The sequence below is a fragment of the Buceros rhinoceros genome, unplaced genomic scaffold, assembly GCF_000710305.1.
Source record: "Buceros rhinoceros silvestris isolate BGI_N320 unplaced genomic scaffold, ASM71030v1 scaffold17057, whole genome shotgun sequence".
NCBI lineage: Eukaryota > Metazoa > Chordata > Aves > Bucerotiformes > Bucerotidae > Buceros > Buceros rhinoceros.
Window position 1 is genome coordinate 51,910 of NW_010424163.1, and position 13,123 is coordinate 65,032.

A 13,123-nucleotide genomic window follows, 5' to 3' on the forward strand; every position below is an offset into this window, starting at 1 on the left:
AGATGTGGTCTTATGTTAAAAGAGCACAAAACAAAATTACTTTGAGGCTGGTTTTTGTTTTTCAGTGATTTTGCAAAGTACTCTCTCTGAAATGTGACACTCGTTCACTTCCACAAAATGAATGATTCCAGGTCTTAAACATGCCTTCCCAGCCCACAATTCATCTTTTCAACATGTTCACTCAATTGGCAGAAGTTAGCAGGGGATGTGGAAGCTGCCTGCTTTTTCCACTTACAAAGAGGAGAAACAGAAAGTGAAGAGTTCCCTGCGACATTCAATCTGTTCTTACAGAGATTTAAACTCTCCAAAGACAGTTGGACAAAAGAGCAAGGAATCGATCTTCTTGATTCATTACTTCAAACCATTTCTTCTCCCTTTTTCCTCCCATACACAAACAATCTTTAAGCTTTTTAACAACTTTAGTTTTCTCCTACCTGATCTTGATATCTGCTTTGATGCTGATTCCAGCCTCCACTGTCCATCTCCAGGGTGATTCTTATTCATAGGAAATGTTCCTCATTTGAGGAAAAATAAGGCAGTTTCATTTTCCTTCCAATCTAGTATACCTTACCCATTCTATCACATTTTTCTAACACCGCTCAATGATCCCTAGCTGGTGAAAACTGTGTCCATTCTTGTCCCCTTTTCCTCCTTACAATCTGCCATAAGCAGAAATCATTATGCAAGCATCAGTCTGAGTTTCCCAAACAACAGTCAACTGCTTGCATGTTTTACACACATTAATAATCTTTTCCATATCTTCAGGTCAGAGATAACCACTGCTATACACAACATCCAGCACAGCAAACCTCCAACTTCACTTGAGGCAAGTGAGAACCATCAGAATAGAAATATTTCTATTAATATTATTGCTGTTATAGCTGTTACTGTAAGGAAATATTTGCTGTGACTCAAGGTATTTGCAGCAAAGCATCATTAAGGCAGCTCACAGGAAGAAAAAAAGGAATTTTTCTGTAACATTTTAGTTATTCATCACCCAATGACTAATTTTCAAAGAAAACACCTACAGACAACCCAACTGGAGCTCTTTTAAAACCAGCCAGAATCCAAAAGATAGGATTAAATGTACACAGCAATATGCAACAGTTATGCAGATCACAGAATTGGCTTTCATTACCAGCGGCACAGCAAAAACAGAGGAGGATGCCACCAATCTCATGCTGCCAACTCCCGAAAATTACTGGAGTTCTCTGAAGTGAAATTAAGGAAAAAAAAATTTTTAAAGCTCCTTTTAAATCTGCGGCCCCTGCACTCACAATTTATGCTGTTACACGTCACATTAAATGATGTTCTGTTGTTTAGGCATAAGTTAATGTGGCCCTACTCATGCAATAACACCAGTTACATAAATGGTTAGGAAACTAGTTTAGGCAAATGCTACTTTCATGTGAAAGCAAACCCAGAATCCTGTGTTGTATTATAAAAAAAGCAGAACCAACCAACCAAACAATAACCAACCAGGGTTGCCTATACCACTGAAAAAATGGGCATGAACTTTTCCAGCTGACATGTACAGTTGTGGATGAAGGAAAACCCACAGAATTCTATTTCTTGGCTGGGTAACATCTGGCCGAAGGGCAGGGACAGGCAGGCAGGGGCAGGCAGGCAGGGGCAGAAGGCTTCAGCTGGCACTGTGACTTGCAAGAGGAATACCTTCCTGCAGGCTGAGAACGTCAACTGCTTCAATACCCCTCAATGTCCTCAGAAGTGCTGAGCACAAAGCACAGCATTCCAAACCAAAGTATACCATCAATGTACAAATTCATTTGGAGTACCTAAAAAGAACAGACACCTTTCAGAGGTCAGATTTAAGCATAATGCAAAATAATCAAGTCCCTAAGGCACTTCTGCTACAGATATCACTGTGGAAAGCTGCTTGAAGCACAGAGGACTTCTTTTAAAAAGTAATTTCTTAGTGACCTGTTAAGGGTCAAGGGCCGAGGTAACCACCTCTCAAATTCCTTAATGTTTTCCATCTGCCTTGTTAGAGGCAGAAGGAGTTTTAAGGGGAAAAGAAGAAATTCACCCCTCGGTTTTGCGTTATGGAAACTGAAACAAACTTTTAATAAACAATAAATTCACACATCTATACACTACTACACATAAGCACAAACCCAGAAAAGAGAAAAAGGGGAAAAAAACCGAAGAAGAAAACGATTTACACCAGCTGTTCTTTTCCAGGTCAGTTCTCGTGGCAGTTCTGTTCTGGGCAGGCAGCCAACAGCGAGGTGGCACTAGAAGCCCTTTGCTTCGCTGCGGCCTGGTCAGATTCCTCTCGCGCCGGGAAGGGCGGGGGGGAACCCCGCTGTGCTCAGGCAGGGAAAAACTCAGGAGAGCTCCCTGCGCAAACAGCCGGGAGCTTCAGATATCTCACCCGATTCCAGAGGAGACGGGACTCAGGGCGATAACGGTTCAGAGTCTGCAGTCCTTAGGTTTCAGGCCTGGCCGGTCGGCAGGTCGGCCTGGTCGTCTGCCAGCGGAGTATCAGGAGCTCTGCTCCGAACGCTGCCCGGAAGCCAAGAGAGAGAACACCCAGGTCAGTTCTCGTGGCAGTTCTGTTCTGGGCAGGCAGCCAACAGCGAGGTGGCACTAGAAGCCCTTTGCTTCGCTGCGGCCTGGTCAGATTCCTCTCGCGCCGGGAAGGGCGGGGGGGAACCCCGCTGTGCTCAGGCAGGGAAAAACTCAGGAGAGCTCCCTGCGCAAACAGCCGGGAGCTTCAGATATCTCACCCGATTCCAGAGGAGACGGGACTCAGGGCGATAACGGTTCAGAGTCTGCAGTCCTTAGGTTTCAGGCCTGGCCGGTCGGCAGGTCGGCCTGGTCGTCTGCCAGCGGAGGATCAGGAGCTCTGCTCCGAACGCTGCCCGGAAGCCAAGAGAGAGAACACTCCCCCGGGCTGCTGCTTTTAAAGGTTCTCGACGTAACATTACGTTCACCTGACTCTCTTAACCAATTAAATGCAGAATTATTGTACTGCATGGAATAATTCTGTTTGTCCATTTCCCAAAACAGGGAAGTTTTAGCTCAAACCAGAACACGACCATAACTGTAGTATTTGCATAACACTTCAAAAGTTGCAGGTTTTGGGGTTTTGTTTTCTTGGAAATAGTTTTTAGCTTTCCCTGTCTCTGGGAGCAATGTAGAATATTGAAGCTATTAGTAATCTCAAAATAATAGGTTAGGCCATAGTCAAATAATAACTTTTGAAATGGAAATGAAAAGCTAAATAACAGAACTTAGTACTCAGTTTAGAAAACATTTGGGTGCAAAGCCCATGAAGAAACCACCTACCTTCCAGGAGGCCCCTTAACTTGAGAGGCAGGTTAGTAAACAGGTTACGCTGTATCCAAACAAACACAGAAAGCACCACAGCCTGTTGCACAGACCATATTTTCTTATCTTAAGAAATGACAAATATATCTAACGCATCTTAAGGAGTTTCAACTTCTAAAATTAGAGGCCATGAAGTATGCTATGATTATGGCACAGACTCCATTTTGCAGAATTAAAAAAAAAAAATGAACCAAAACCCACATCAGTTATTTCAGAATTCCATAGCCACAGAGACAAAACAGTCTCAAACATAATCCACAGAATCATGTAAACTTTGCAGCTAGTGTGGATTGGATTTAATCACACGGATAGTTAAAGGATGCAGTCATATCTGGACTAACGGCTAGTTTGTTGTTAATTTAACTGCTAATTTGGGGTTGGTCTCAGTTGTCAAGTTTCTCCATTTACAGTAAGGAAACAACCTGGACACAGTGTCCTCATAACTACTAAGAGGACCATTTCCAGATGGCTCAAGGAAATCATGTGGCAAGAGAATGCTCTGCTCACCTCACAGAATTTTTACTGAGACTTCTGCCATTGATATTTAATAAACACTCTGTATGGATAATCATAGACTTTACAGAACCTTCCCATTTTAGGAGGGAATAGTCAAGAGAGATGAAAAGGTAAAAATCACCTAGGACAGAGCAGCAACAGTAAGGAATAATGTGAGATTTTCATTACCTGAGTTTCAGTAGCAACAATCACAGAGGCCAGTTACACTGAGAGAATCCTACCCAGCCCATCCCTTGCATTGCTCCTCTGCAGCAGTAGGAATTAGTTCTGGACTGCTAGTGTGCTCTGACAGAAGGACAGGACCTCTTAAAAGTGGAACGCTGGTTCAGCCTCTCCCCAAACACCTAATTAGTTACTACTTAAAGTCTAGAAAAGAAAAATGTCTAGCTAAGATGCTGCTCAGAAAACTTGTTCATCTTGACCATGGACATTCTTAGGGCTTAACTCCAGCACCCCAGACTGGGAATTTTTTTGTTATTGTTAGTTTATTGGGAATATCAATGAATGGTCAGGTTTCTGAAATACCTGACTTGACTTTTCAGCCTTGAAGAGTTACTTTAACATATGGAAAAATCAGAGTTTATCCAAATGACTGGCAGACTAACAATACAAAAGCTGAACTTCTCTTACTATAATAATACAAGCTATCTACAAATTGTCCTACAAGACAGCCCTTCAGAGAGGAGAATTTGCTTCTCCACTAGAGAGCATTTGGGCTCAACGGGAGATGAGCAAGCACTCATAATGCACCGAGGCAAAGAAAAGTCGGAGAGTGGGACAGTTAAGTCATTCAGGTCATGAATTTGACTCTAAAGTGTTTAGAGATGAAGGAAAGAAGGAATGTAGAATGCGTTGCTTTAACAAATTTTCATAATATTTATATTATGAATTTGAAACAGAAGGCAAAATTACACCCAGCTAATTTACTTAAATCTAAATCCCAAATATACAAGTCCCCAAAACACAAAGTTTTACAGCTGACTACATCAGACTACATTATTTTCAAAATCTAATAAATATTCCAGATTCACCACAGAATTGGGGAATTTCATTCAATAGCAGTAAGAGATCCTTATATAAACACAGGTATTACAAGATAATTGATTCTATCCTTAACTTCTATTATTCTTCAAGTTCATGTTCTGGGATTACAACTTCTTTAAATAATTGACCCAGTGCTTAAAATTTCAGAACTAGGTCCTTAAATAAATAGTCAGATATGAAAATTTTGAACAACTCAAGCTACTCTTGGTTGCGGCTCCTCAAACACCAGAATAATCAGAACATTTACTTACGCAAAAATATTATGCTGGTCTTTGTAGCTTCCTTCTTTGTGCTTTAATTTACATCTTTAGTTCAGATGTCTCATTTCAGAAATGACAATAACCCAGTAAGTAAACAGATTATAAGCAGAAATCATTTTCCAAACTAACATTACTTTCCCAACTGGCTGTGCTACCTGGATAAGCAATACATTATTTACTTGCTGGCTTATTTTGCAATGCTATGGCTTTTCTCGTATTCTCTGTAACCGTTAAAAATAACTTTCTGCTGTGGGGATGTTCACACCATCCACTTGTTAAAATTCACCTACTTCTTTAAAATACAATATAAAAAAATTACACATTACAAAGTAATAAAAAGTGAGACATCACTCCATATAAACTGAGATACGGCAGACAGCCACGTCTACGAAAGGAGTACTGCAGACTACAATCCAGTACCATCACATGCCCCTTCCCCTACTGTGATACGCTCCTACATCCTTTTTCTCACCACCTACATCCACAATCTCTCTTCCTCCATCCCTCCTGCAAGGCAGGAGACCTTTCTCAGCCTCTGCTTGTACAAGGTGTGTCCCTGGTCAGCTGGTTGCTGACCAATCGGGGCACCAATTGGTTAATCATTGCATTTCATCTAATTAGCCAGCCGCCTAGTCCAGTTGCTCTAAGGAGAGCAGGTAAGGCCCAAGGCCCAGCTGCCACCGGTATTACACCTTCGCACAGTTCTGACAGAGCGAGCAGCAGCTTCGGCTCCGATGCAGCAGTCTGTCACCCCACGCATCTCCAGAACGTCGGGCTTTAAGTACCATCCTGACACAACAGACTGGCGATGCTGTTCAGATTGATGAAAGCTCCTGTTACCGAAACATGAGCATTGCCAGGGTAAACGCTTGTTCTTCAGACTTGCTACTAAGTATCGTAATGACTTCTTATGTAAGTTGAAACCCACCTACACCACCACAACAGAACAGGTGGATGAGCCAAACAAAAGCTCTCGCAGCATAAACAGCAGCGGAAACTCAGCACGATCGTGATCTTGCTGATCAAGCTGTTTAAACTAGTGGCTTCTGTAACACTGAGGTTCATTATCCATTCATGGCTTGGCTTCGCGAGCGAAGATCTGGGAAGGGCTTTTCCCACGCTCACTGCAGGCGATGAGTGCACCCTCCGGGGCTGCGCGGTGGGTTTTTTAGGTGAGGTGCAGCGTGCGCGGAACTGGCTCCACCCTTTACACCTGAGGTTCATCTGACAGGGCCTGGCGAGCTTGGACAGTGACAGCGAAGTCCTCGGGTCATAGGTTTGGTTAGAGTGTCCTTCTCTGAGGTGATGGATGCCTTACAGGGCTAAACGAGCTCCATCTGCCCGGGTTTGGAGTCAGAGTTGTCCTTCTCCTAGGACGGTGCCCGAAGGCTAGTGAGCCCATCCTGCCCGTGGACACACTGTGTCTGACCCTTCAGCTGAGACCTGTCTGGCCTGGGAGACCCCACCGGAGGCACATGCCACCCCCAGCACAGCTCTCAACCTCAGAAGGGCACGCAAGCTCCTTCCCCACGGCAAGGGGGTGCCTGTGAAAGAGTTGCTGCTCCACCTCCGGACATCACAGACCCCGGCACGGGGCAGCCAGGGCCTGCCAAGATCAGGAGTCCTGGAGGGTGGTTCGTTATATACTACGTAAACTAATAATCAATTCTTCAATTCCCAACTTGAAAATATGCCCCCTTGTATTTTATTAAGGACATAAGTAGTAAACGAGATGTAAAGAGCAGCTCAAAATAAAACTACCCAGTGTCAAAACAATAATCCTTCATATTAAATTAAACTTAGTGGCTTATCTTTCTCTCTGTCGCAGTTACATTAACTTCAGTCAAGCTACAACCAGGCTGCACTGAACTTGTTCTGTTTACATTGTCAAATTACAAAACACTTTCTACAACTTAGCTGAAACTAGAGTTAACTAGGCATGATAATCTGTTAAGTATCTCTCACAATGATGCTGCTATTAAAAAAAGCCACCTGCAAAAGCTGCTAAAAACTGAAATACACATAGTGCATAATTTTCATTATGAAGAGCATTATGATGAGACTTCTGATACAAAGCTCAAAGTGTTTTCATTAAAAAGACTCAAATTCTCAACTTAAAATCAGCATGGAAAGAAGTTCCTCAGTAGGCAAGTGCTTACAGGAGTAACAGTGAATTTATTTTGGATCAAACTTTACAATCGCAGAAACAATCTTTATAAACTCTACATTTCTGTGATTGTAGAACTTAGATGCGTATATAAATTTGGTAAGATATAACAGATTTCTTCTTCCCCCCAGAAAAGGATATCTTTACACAAGCTCAATGGAACAATCTCTTCTGGAAGTTATTTGGCTTCATTAAATTGAATTTCTATTAATGTCCCTTTTATTGATGCTGAGAGTCACTCTCACCTGTGCCCGATGCAGTTTTCAAATTTTCTACTCTTTCAAACAGATTAATGATCTCCTTAACACTTTGTCTCTATTTCTATACACACACCACCCCTTCTGATCAAACGATAATCTTTGTAACACTGTTAAATGGCACATTTTATTTCCTTACCATATTAAAAATATGAGCTTCCTGCATACTCCCTGCTCAAATTACATGGATTTTCTTTAAGATTAGGGCACATGTTGTCACAGCAGCATATAATTTTCCTGCACAATAATTTTTTTTCCAGTTGAAAGGTATCCTATAATATCATGAGCATCAACAGGAACAGACACCTGATTTTCAGCTAGAGAAAGCTTATGTGTTTGGTGACTTTATTCCCTGTAAAAAGCAGTTTTCAGATACAGAGCAGCTACACGAAAATTTGAAAACAATCTGGCAACTCATTCTTTGACCACAAAGTGCTAGACCAAGAGGAGATGTAAAAATTGTGCCAATAATAAGATGATGTAATTGTTTTTCCCCAATATCCTATTTTTGTTACTCTAGTTTCACCCTCTGTTGATTTTATACACATTCAGAAATAACATAAGCACTGTCCTTCCTAAAAGCTGTATGGACTCCTTGCAAAGCCACGTACAGAGTATAAAACACTTGAGGAAATCTTGTTGAAACTACTGCGTACGAGACTGCGGGTAAAAAGGCTCTACCTATCCCAAATATCTCAAAACCATCAGCATGTTCCAAAGACGGAATTTTAAAGACCAAACTCCTGCCATTTAGACCACACATTAATTCTCAAAACCCGTTGTGATTCCTTTCAGAGCATGGAAACCGCAAGTGTTCTGCACTTCAGAAAGCGCCTTTGCGTGCGCTTACAACAGCCAGCCCAGGAGTCTTCACACTGAGCTATGCTGGTTACAAACCACACATTTCCTATTTCTCTTTTTTTTTTCCCCTTCAGAATTACTGGCTGAAGCTCTATGCTAGAGAGGACACTGGAGGATGAGCCAGCATACACAAAAGTTTGACTTTGTTTTAAAAATAAGCTACTCATAAAACTGCCAGTGTCACACATCTCATGTCCAAAAGTCTGTTACCTTCAGCTGCTACTGATTGGTACAGCCATAAAATACCAAGGTAATCCAGGTGTCAGTCACAAACGTACAAGAATTTAAAAGAAATAAATTTAAGTTTCATTATGTTGCAAAGAAATTTTATAGATATGAGCTTTTACTTAATGTGAGAAGAAAAAATTTTGATTAAAAAATATCATTACTTCTAGGCCAAACCTGTGCTATTTTCTGTACCAGGTTAATACTTAAAGACGGAATTGACATTATACATAGTACAATAATTCACCTAAATGTATGTTGTGACCTAACCAAATGAAAAAAGTACAGCAAAGCAAAACATAGCAAAGCAGTATGTAAATGTATTCACTCCAGTAGGGTGTATATTGCACAGTTTTATTTGTTATGGGTTATTAACATTTTCCATCATCAATTTGTTAAGTGAAAAAAACAAGTTATATTTTAAAAATTAATCAGCTTTAAGCTAATTTACTCTTACGAAATCATTCTTACAAACCTATAATTCAATCATTTTTAACCGTGTACTCTTTGTACTATTAAGGTCAGCCAGATTTAACTACAAACACAGTTATCTTTTAGATGACATATGGCAAGATTTCCAACTCCTTTTAGCTTTGGAAATTTACATCTGCCCGTTCCTTCAAGATGCTGAGCATACACGTGTTGACAAACAGAAAATAGCAGATGGCAAAAAGCAAATGCTCAACACAAAGCACTGGGGATCTTATGAAGAAGGCTTGGACTCAGACATTTGCTATTTTTATTTTAACAGCAGAATTTTTTTTTTAATAAAGCCCACCACCTATTATGCTTGACGCTCATATATAGCTGTGCTCAGAATAGTCACGATTAAAGAATGAATGTCATATTAATTGCAATTGGTATCCAAGATGCAAGTTGCTTTATAAACTTCTGGATTTTAAGGTTATCAGCACAGAACACTTCTGCTGGAACACATACGCCAGAAACCTTTCTGTGTCATGAAATCTTTTAATAGGCAATACACTGCTGTGCTCATCTGCTATTCCAGCTTCTAAACTGGAGTTGCTCCAGTAATTGACTACTACCAGAGTACATAAAACCATCTGCATGTAGTCCTGTTCTCTGCTCATACCAACACTGCCACTACGTCTACCGCTGCTGTCCAACCACAGCTTTAGAAAACCAAAATGAGCACTTTGCTAGTTCAGGGTGTGAAGCTACCAAGAGCTCCAAGTACAAGCTTTACGTGGGGAGCAAGGGAGTTACTTTCTATGAGCAGGGCACTACAGGTAAGAGGAGAGGTCATCCAGGCTACGCTTTTTACTAACAATGAACAGCGGATGCCTAGGGGATAGTATCATAGAACAACACTCCCCTTATATATTCCACCAGAAGTCTATAGCTCATGGACATCCGAATCAGAGTAGTTTTATGTTGACATGCCATGACAGACTATTCTTTCATGAATGTCTAACAACTTTTTCAACCACGGAACCCTTTGGACTTAGAAACATCTGTGGCAATAACTCTGATACTGTATTGATGTATTATATGCACACCTTTCAGTGAAGATATGTAGTCTCCAGTCATTTCTATGGCCAATGAGTTTTCAAGGTGCACAAAAACAATTGTTTTATTACCACCATTCTTTTACAGACTTTAGACTGACTGTGCTAGATGCTGTATTAGACAGCACTGGACAAACAAGTAGAACCTGTAACAGTTCAGCTGAATGAAAAAGATGAATAGAGACAGGACATATGATAACAACAACAGACAAGCAGCAGATCTGCCTTGGAGAAAACACCTACAAGTAAACATCAGTATAGCTGTTTAGTCAGAGACCCATCACAGACAGCAAAAAACTTCTGAGCCATACAGCAAAATAAAGTAAAAAAGTATCTTCATTTTCGCTAACATTTCTCACTGACTTCCCAAATAAAGAGCGCTAACCAATTACTTTGGAAACACACAGGTTACAAAGAAAAGCTTATATATTTAGATAATATTTTCATCTTCTAAAACTACAGTTATATATGTAAACAGGCAGTTGTAAACTCCAACAATTCTCACTTGACACACTTCAAATTCATTACATGATAGTACTATAACACAAAGGGTCAGTTTCATTAAAAAAAATTAATACAGGAAAGACATTACAAAGTTTCAGTTCACTGGCAAAGAGCTCTGAGCAATCCTCCACATAGGATATTAATTCCACTACTAAACAGAGGTTCATAGAAAAAGAAATATATTCCATTACAGAATTCAGTTAAACTAACCTCTACCTGAACAGAACGAGTATTTTACACTGCAGTCTCCCATACTGTTTTCATTAAGGGCAAACAAATCATTATTAATATTTTATTGACATTTTACTAGTAATTCAGTAAAACAAAAACATTAGGAGGTCCAAGAAAAAAACCTGTTTCTATTAAGAGCAGAACAAAGCAGCTCGGTTTCCAAAGCATTCTCCTACACTGATTCTTCTAATGTTCAATAGCAGGACAAAAGGTTTTATGTCCTTCATCTGCATGCATCTTGCAAAGTGTTGAAACTTAAGACTAAGTGCACAGATCAGCCTCAGACAAAGAAACAAGTTAGCAGGAAGCACTGAGAAGGAGCGGGTGCGTGACAGGACCGTTTGGTGAATTCAGTTGAACAGTATCAGAGTGTAAATTTGGAGAATGCTGGTGAACTGACCTTTAAAACAGTTTTCACAGGGGCTAGAAATAAAAAACATCAAAACCCAACCAAACAACCTCCCCCCCCAAATCAGTTCATGAATTTATCAAAACTGCTTCCCGTTAACTGACATTCTCTTCATCTCACTGGAAATCCCAACTTCTTACCACATTCATTCTTAAATCAAGCAAGATCAGCCATGCACGTGCTGTCTAGTCCCCTGCCACTGCTGACAGTCTAGCTAGCAGCTACCTAAAGGCACACAGAGTAACTGCACTTGGCACACCTTCTGCCTTCTTCTCTGCCAGTTTGCCAGTTTTCAAAAAACTTAGACAAATAGAATTCCCAAGGTAACTAAATTCCTATCAAACTTGGTAGAAAATGGCCCAGAGCATCAAAAAATACAGCTCATTTTGCTCAGAAAGCCAGGCCAAAGCAAAAAGCCCGAATTCAGGGCAAGGAATAAAACAGAAGAACCAAGAATCACACAGAGTAATCTGGTGACTCCTATATATTTTCTATTACTGCAGACTACCAGGAACTTCTTTTTGCTCTTTGCACCTGGTCTTTACATATTCAAGGGCTGTGTTCAGCTCACTGTGACTGCACCTGTGACAGTAAATATGAATTGGCAAGTTTCACAACTGCGTGCTACAAACAATGACCTTTTCTGACTTGTGTGCCTGATGATCAAGCACCTGATGAACAAGTATTTGGCTCAGTTCACTCATGAATAGTTTAGCAGAGCTGGGAGATAGATCAGTGGAATCATAACACCACAACCCCTCTTCACAAAATGTAACAACTCAAACTGCAGATGTTTACTTCAAACATAAACCTGCCTCAGTGAACTAATATAAACATACTCTGATTAATCATATTTATACAAAAAAATTAAAAACAAACCAACCCTGCAATTATTATCTTACTGGTTTATAAAATTTGGTTTTGTACGTCTGAAAGAACAAAATGATACTTACTAGTAAAGCAAGTTTCTGGTACTTCCGTTTCAGTTCTGCTGGGCTGTCCGATGGCTTTGCATCCAGGATTTTGTACCAGTCCTTCTGTGTTATCCTTTCACAGGCCATAGCCTGCCTAGCCTTGAAATTACTTCCTTAGCACTGTGTAAGAAAGTTAATATAATTACAATTTGAAAGAGAGGCAGTTAGAAAAAGCAAAAATGTAAATGTGACAAAATACAGGATCATGAAATAGACTGCAGCCCTCAAGCACATCTACACCCTACACAAGACCTACAGTGCAAAAAACCAGGTGAATTCACTCAGCCATTCTATCCTACAGATTGTCACGTGGGAAGTGACTTAACTTGTCTTGTTTTCTGTCCCTGTTCCTTAGTACACCATGGTTCAGAAGCTGCCCACAGTCCTTTCAAATGGTTTTGCATTGTAACTCCCTGAACTGTTTCGAACCTACCCAGATCATATACACACTTTATATCTATAAACCCTTCCGTGATTGTCGAAAGAAAGAAAAAGGATTTTGTTTTTTCCCGTTTCAGCACTAAACACACTTTCTGGTAACTACTGTCATACTTCAGAATAAACCCTTTTTGCATGATGGGGAAAAGTATGTTTTCCAGACCTCCCGGAGCTCCAACCGCAGAGGACCCACCTGACTGCGGGTGGCCCCCCCACCCCCTTAGGGGGAGCACCGCGCCCGCCCCCCTCTCCACAGCTTCCTCCACGAAGACCCCTTTCTCTCTAGGGGACCCACAGCGGCTTTTAGAAACACCCGAAAACACAAGGGCCGCCCGCGGCCGCCCTCCGCCCAGG

At 40.9% G+C, this 13,123-nt stretch overlaps 1 protein-coding gene across 1 annotated transcript in view; it reads right to left on the reverse strand.

Annotated features, from left to right (window-relative positions):
- DNAJC24 (DnaJ (Hsp40) homolog, subfamily C, member 24) overlaps positions 1-12,454 on the reverse strand; it is a 33,968-nt gene extending 21,514 nt beyond the window's left edge. Inside the window, exon 1 of the mRNA XM_010140695.1 lies at positions 12,311-12,454. Coding sequence (XP_010138997.1) covers positions 12,311-12,418 — 108 coding nt within the window. The 5' untranslated portion in view covers positions 12,419-12,454. The remainder of the gene's footprint in view (positions 1-12,310) is intronic.
- Between the last annotated feature and the right edge of the window lie 669 nt (positions 12,455-13,123).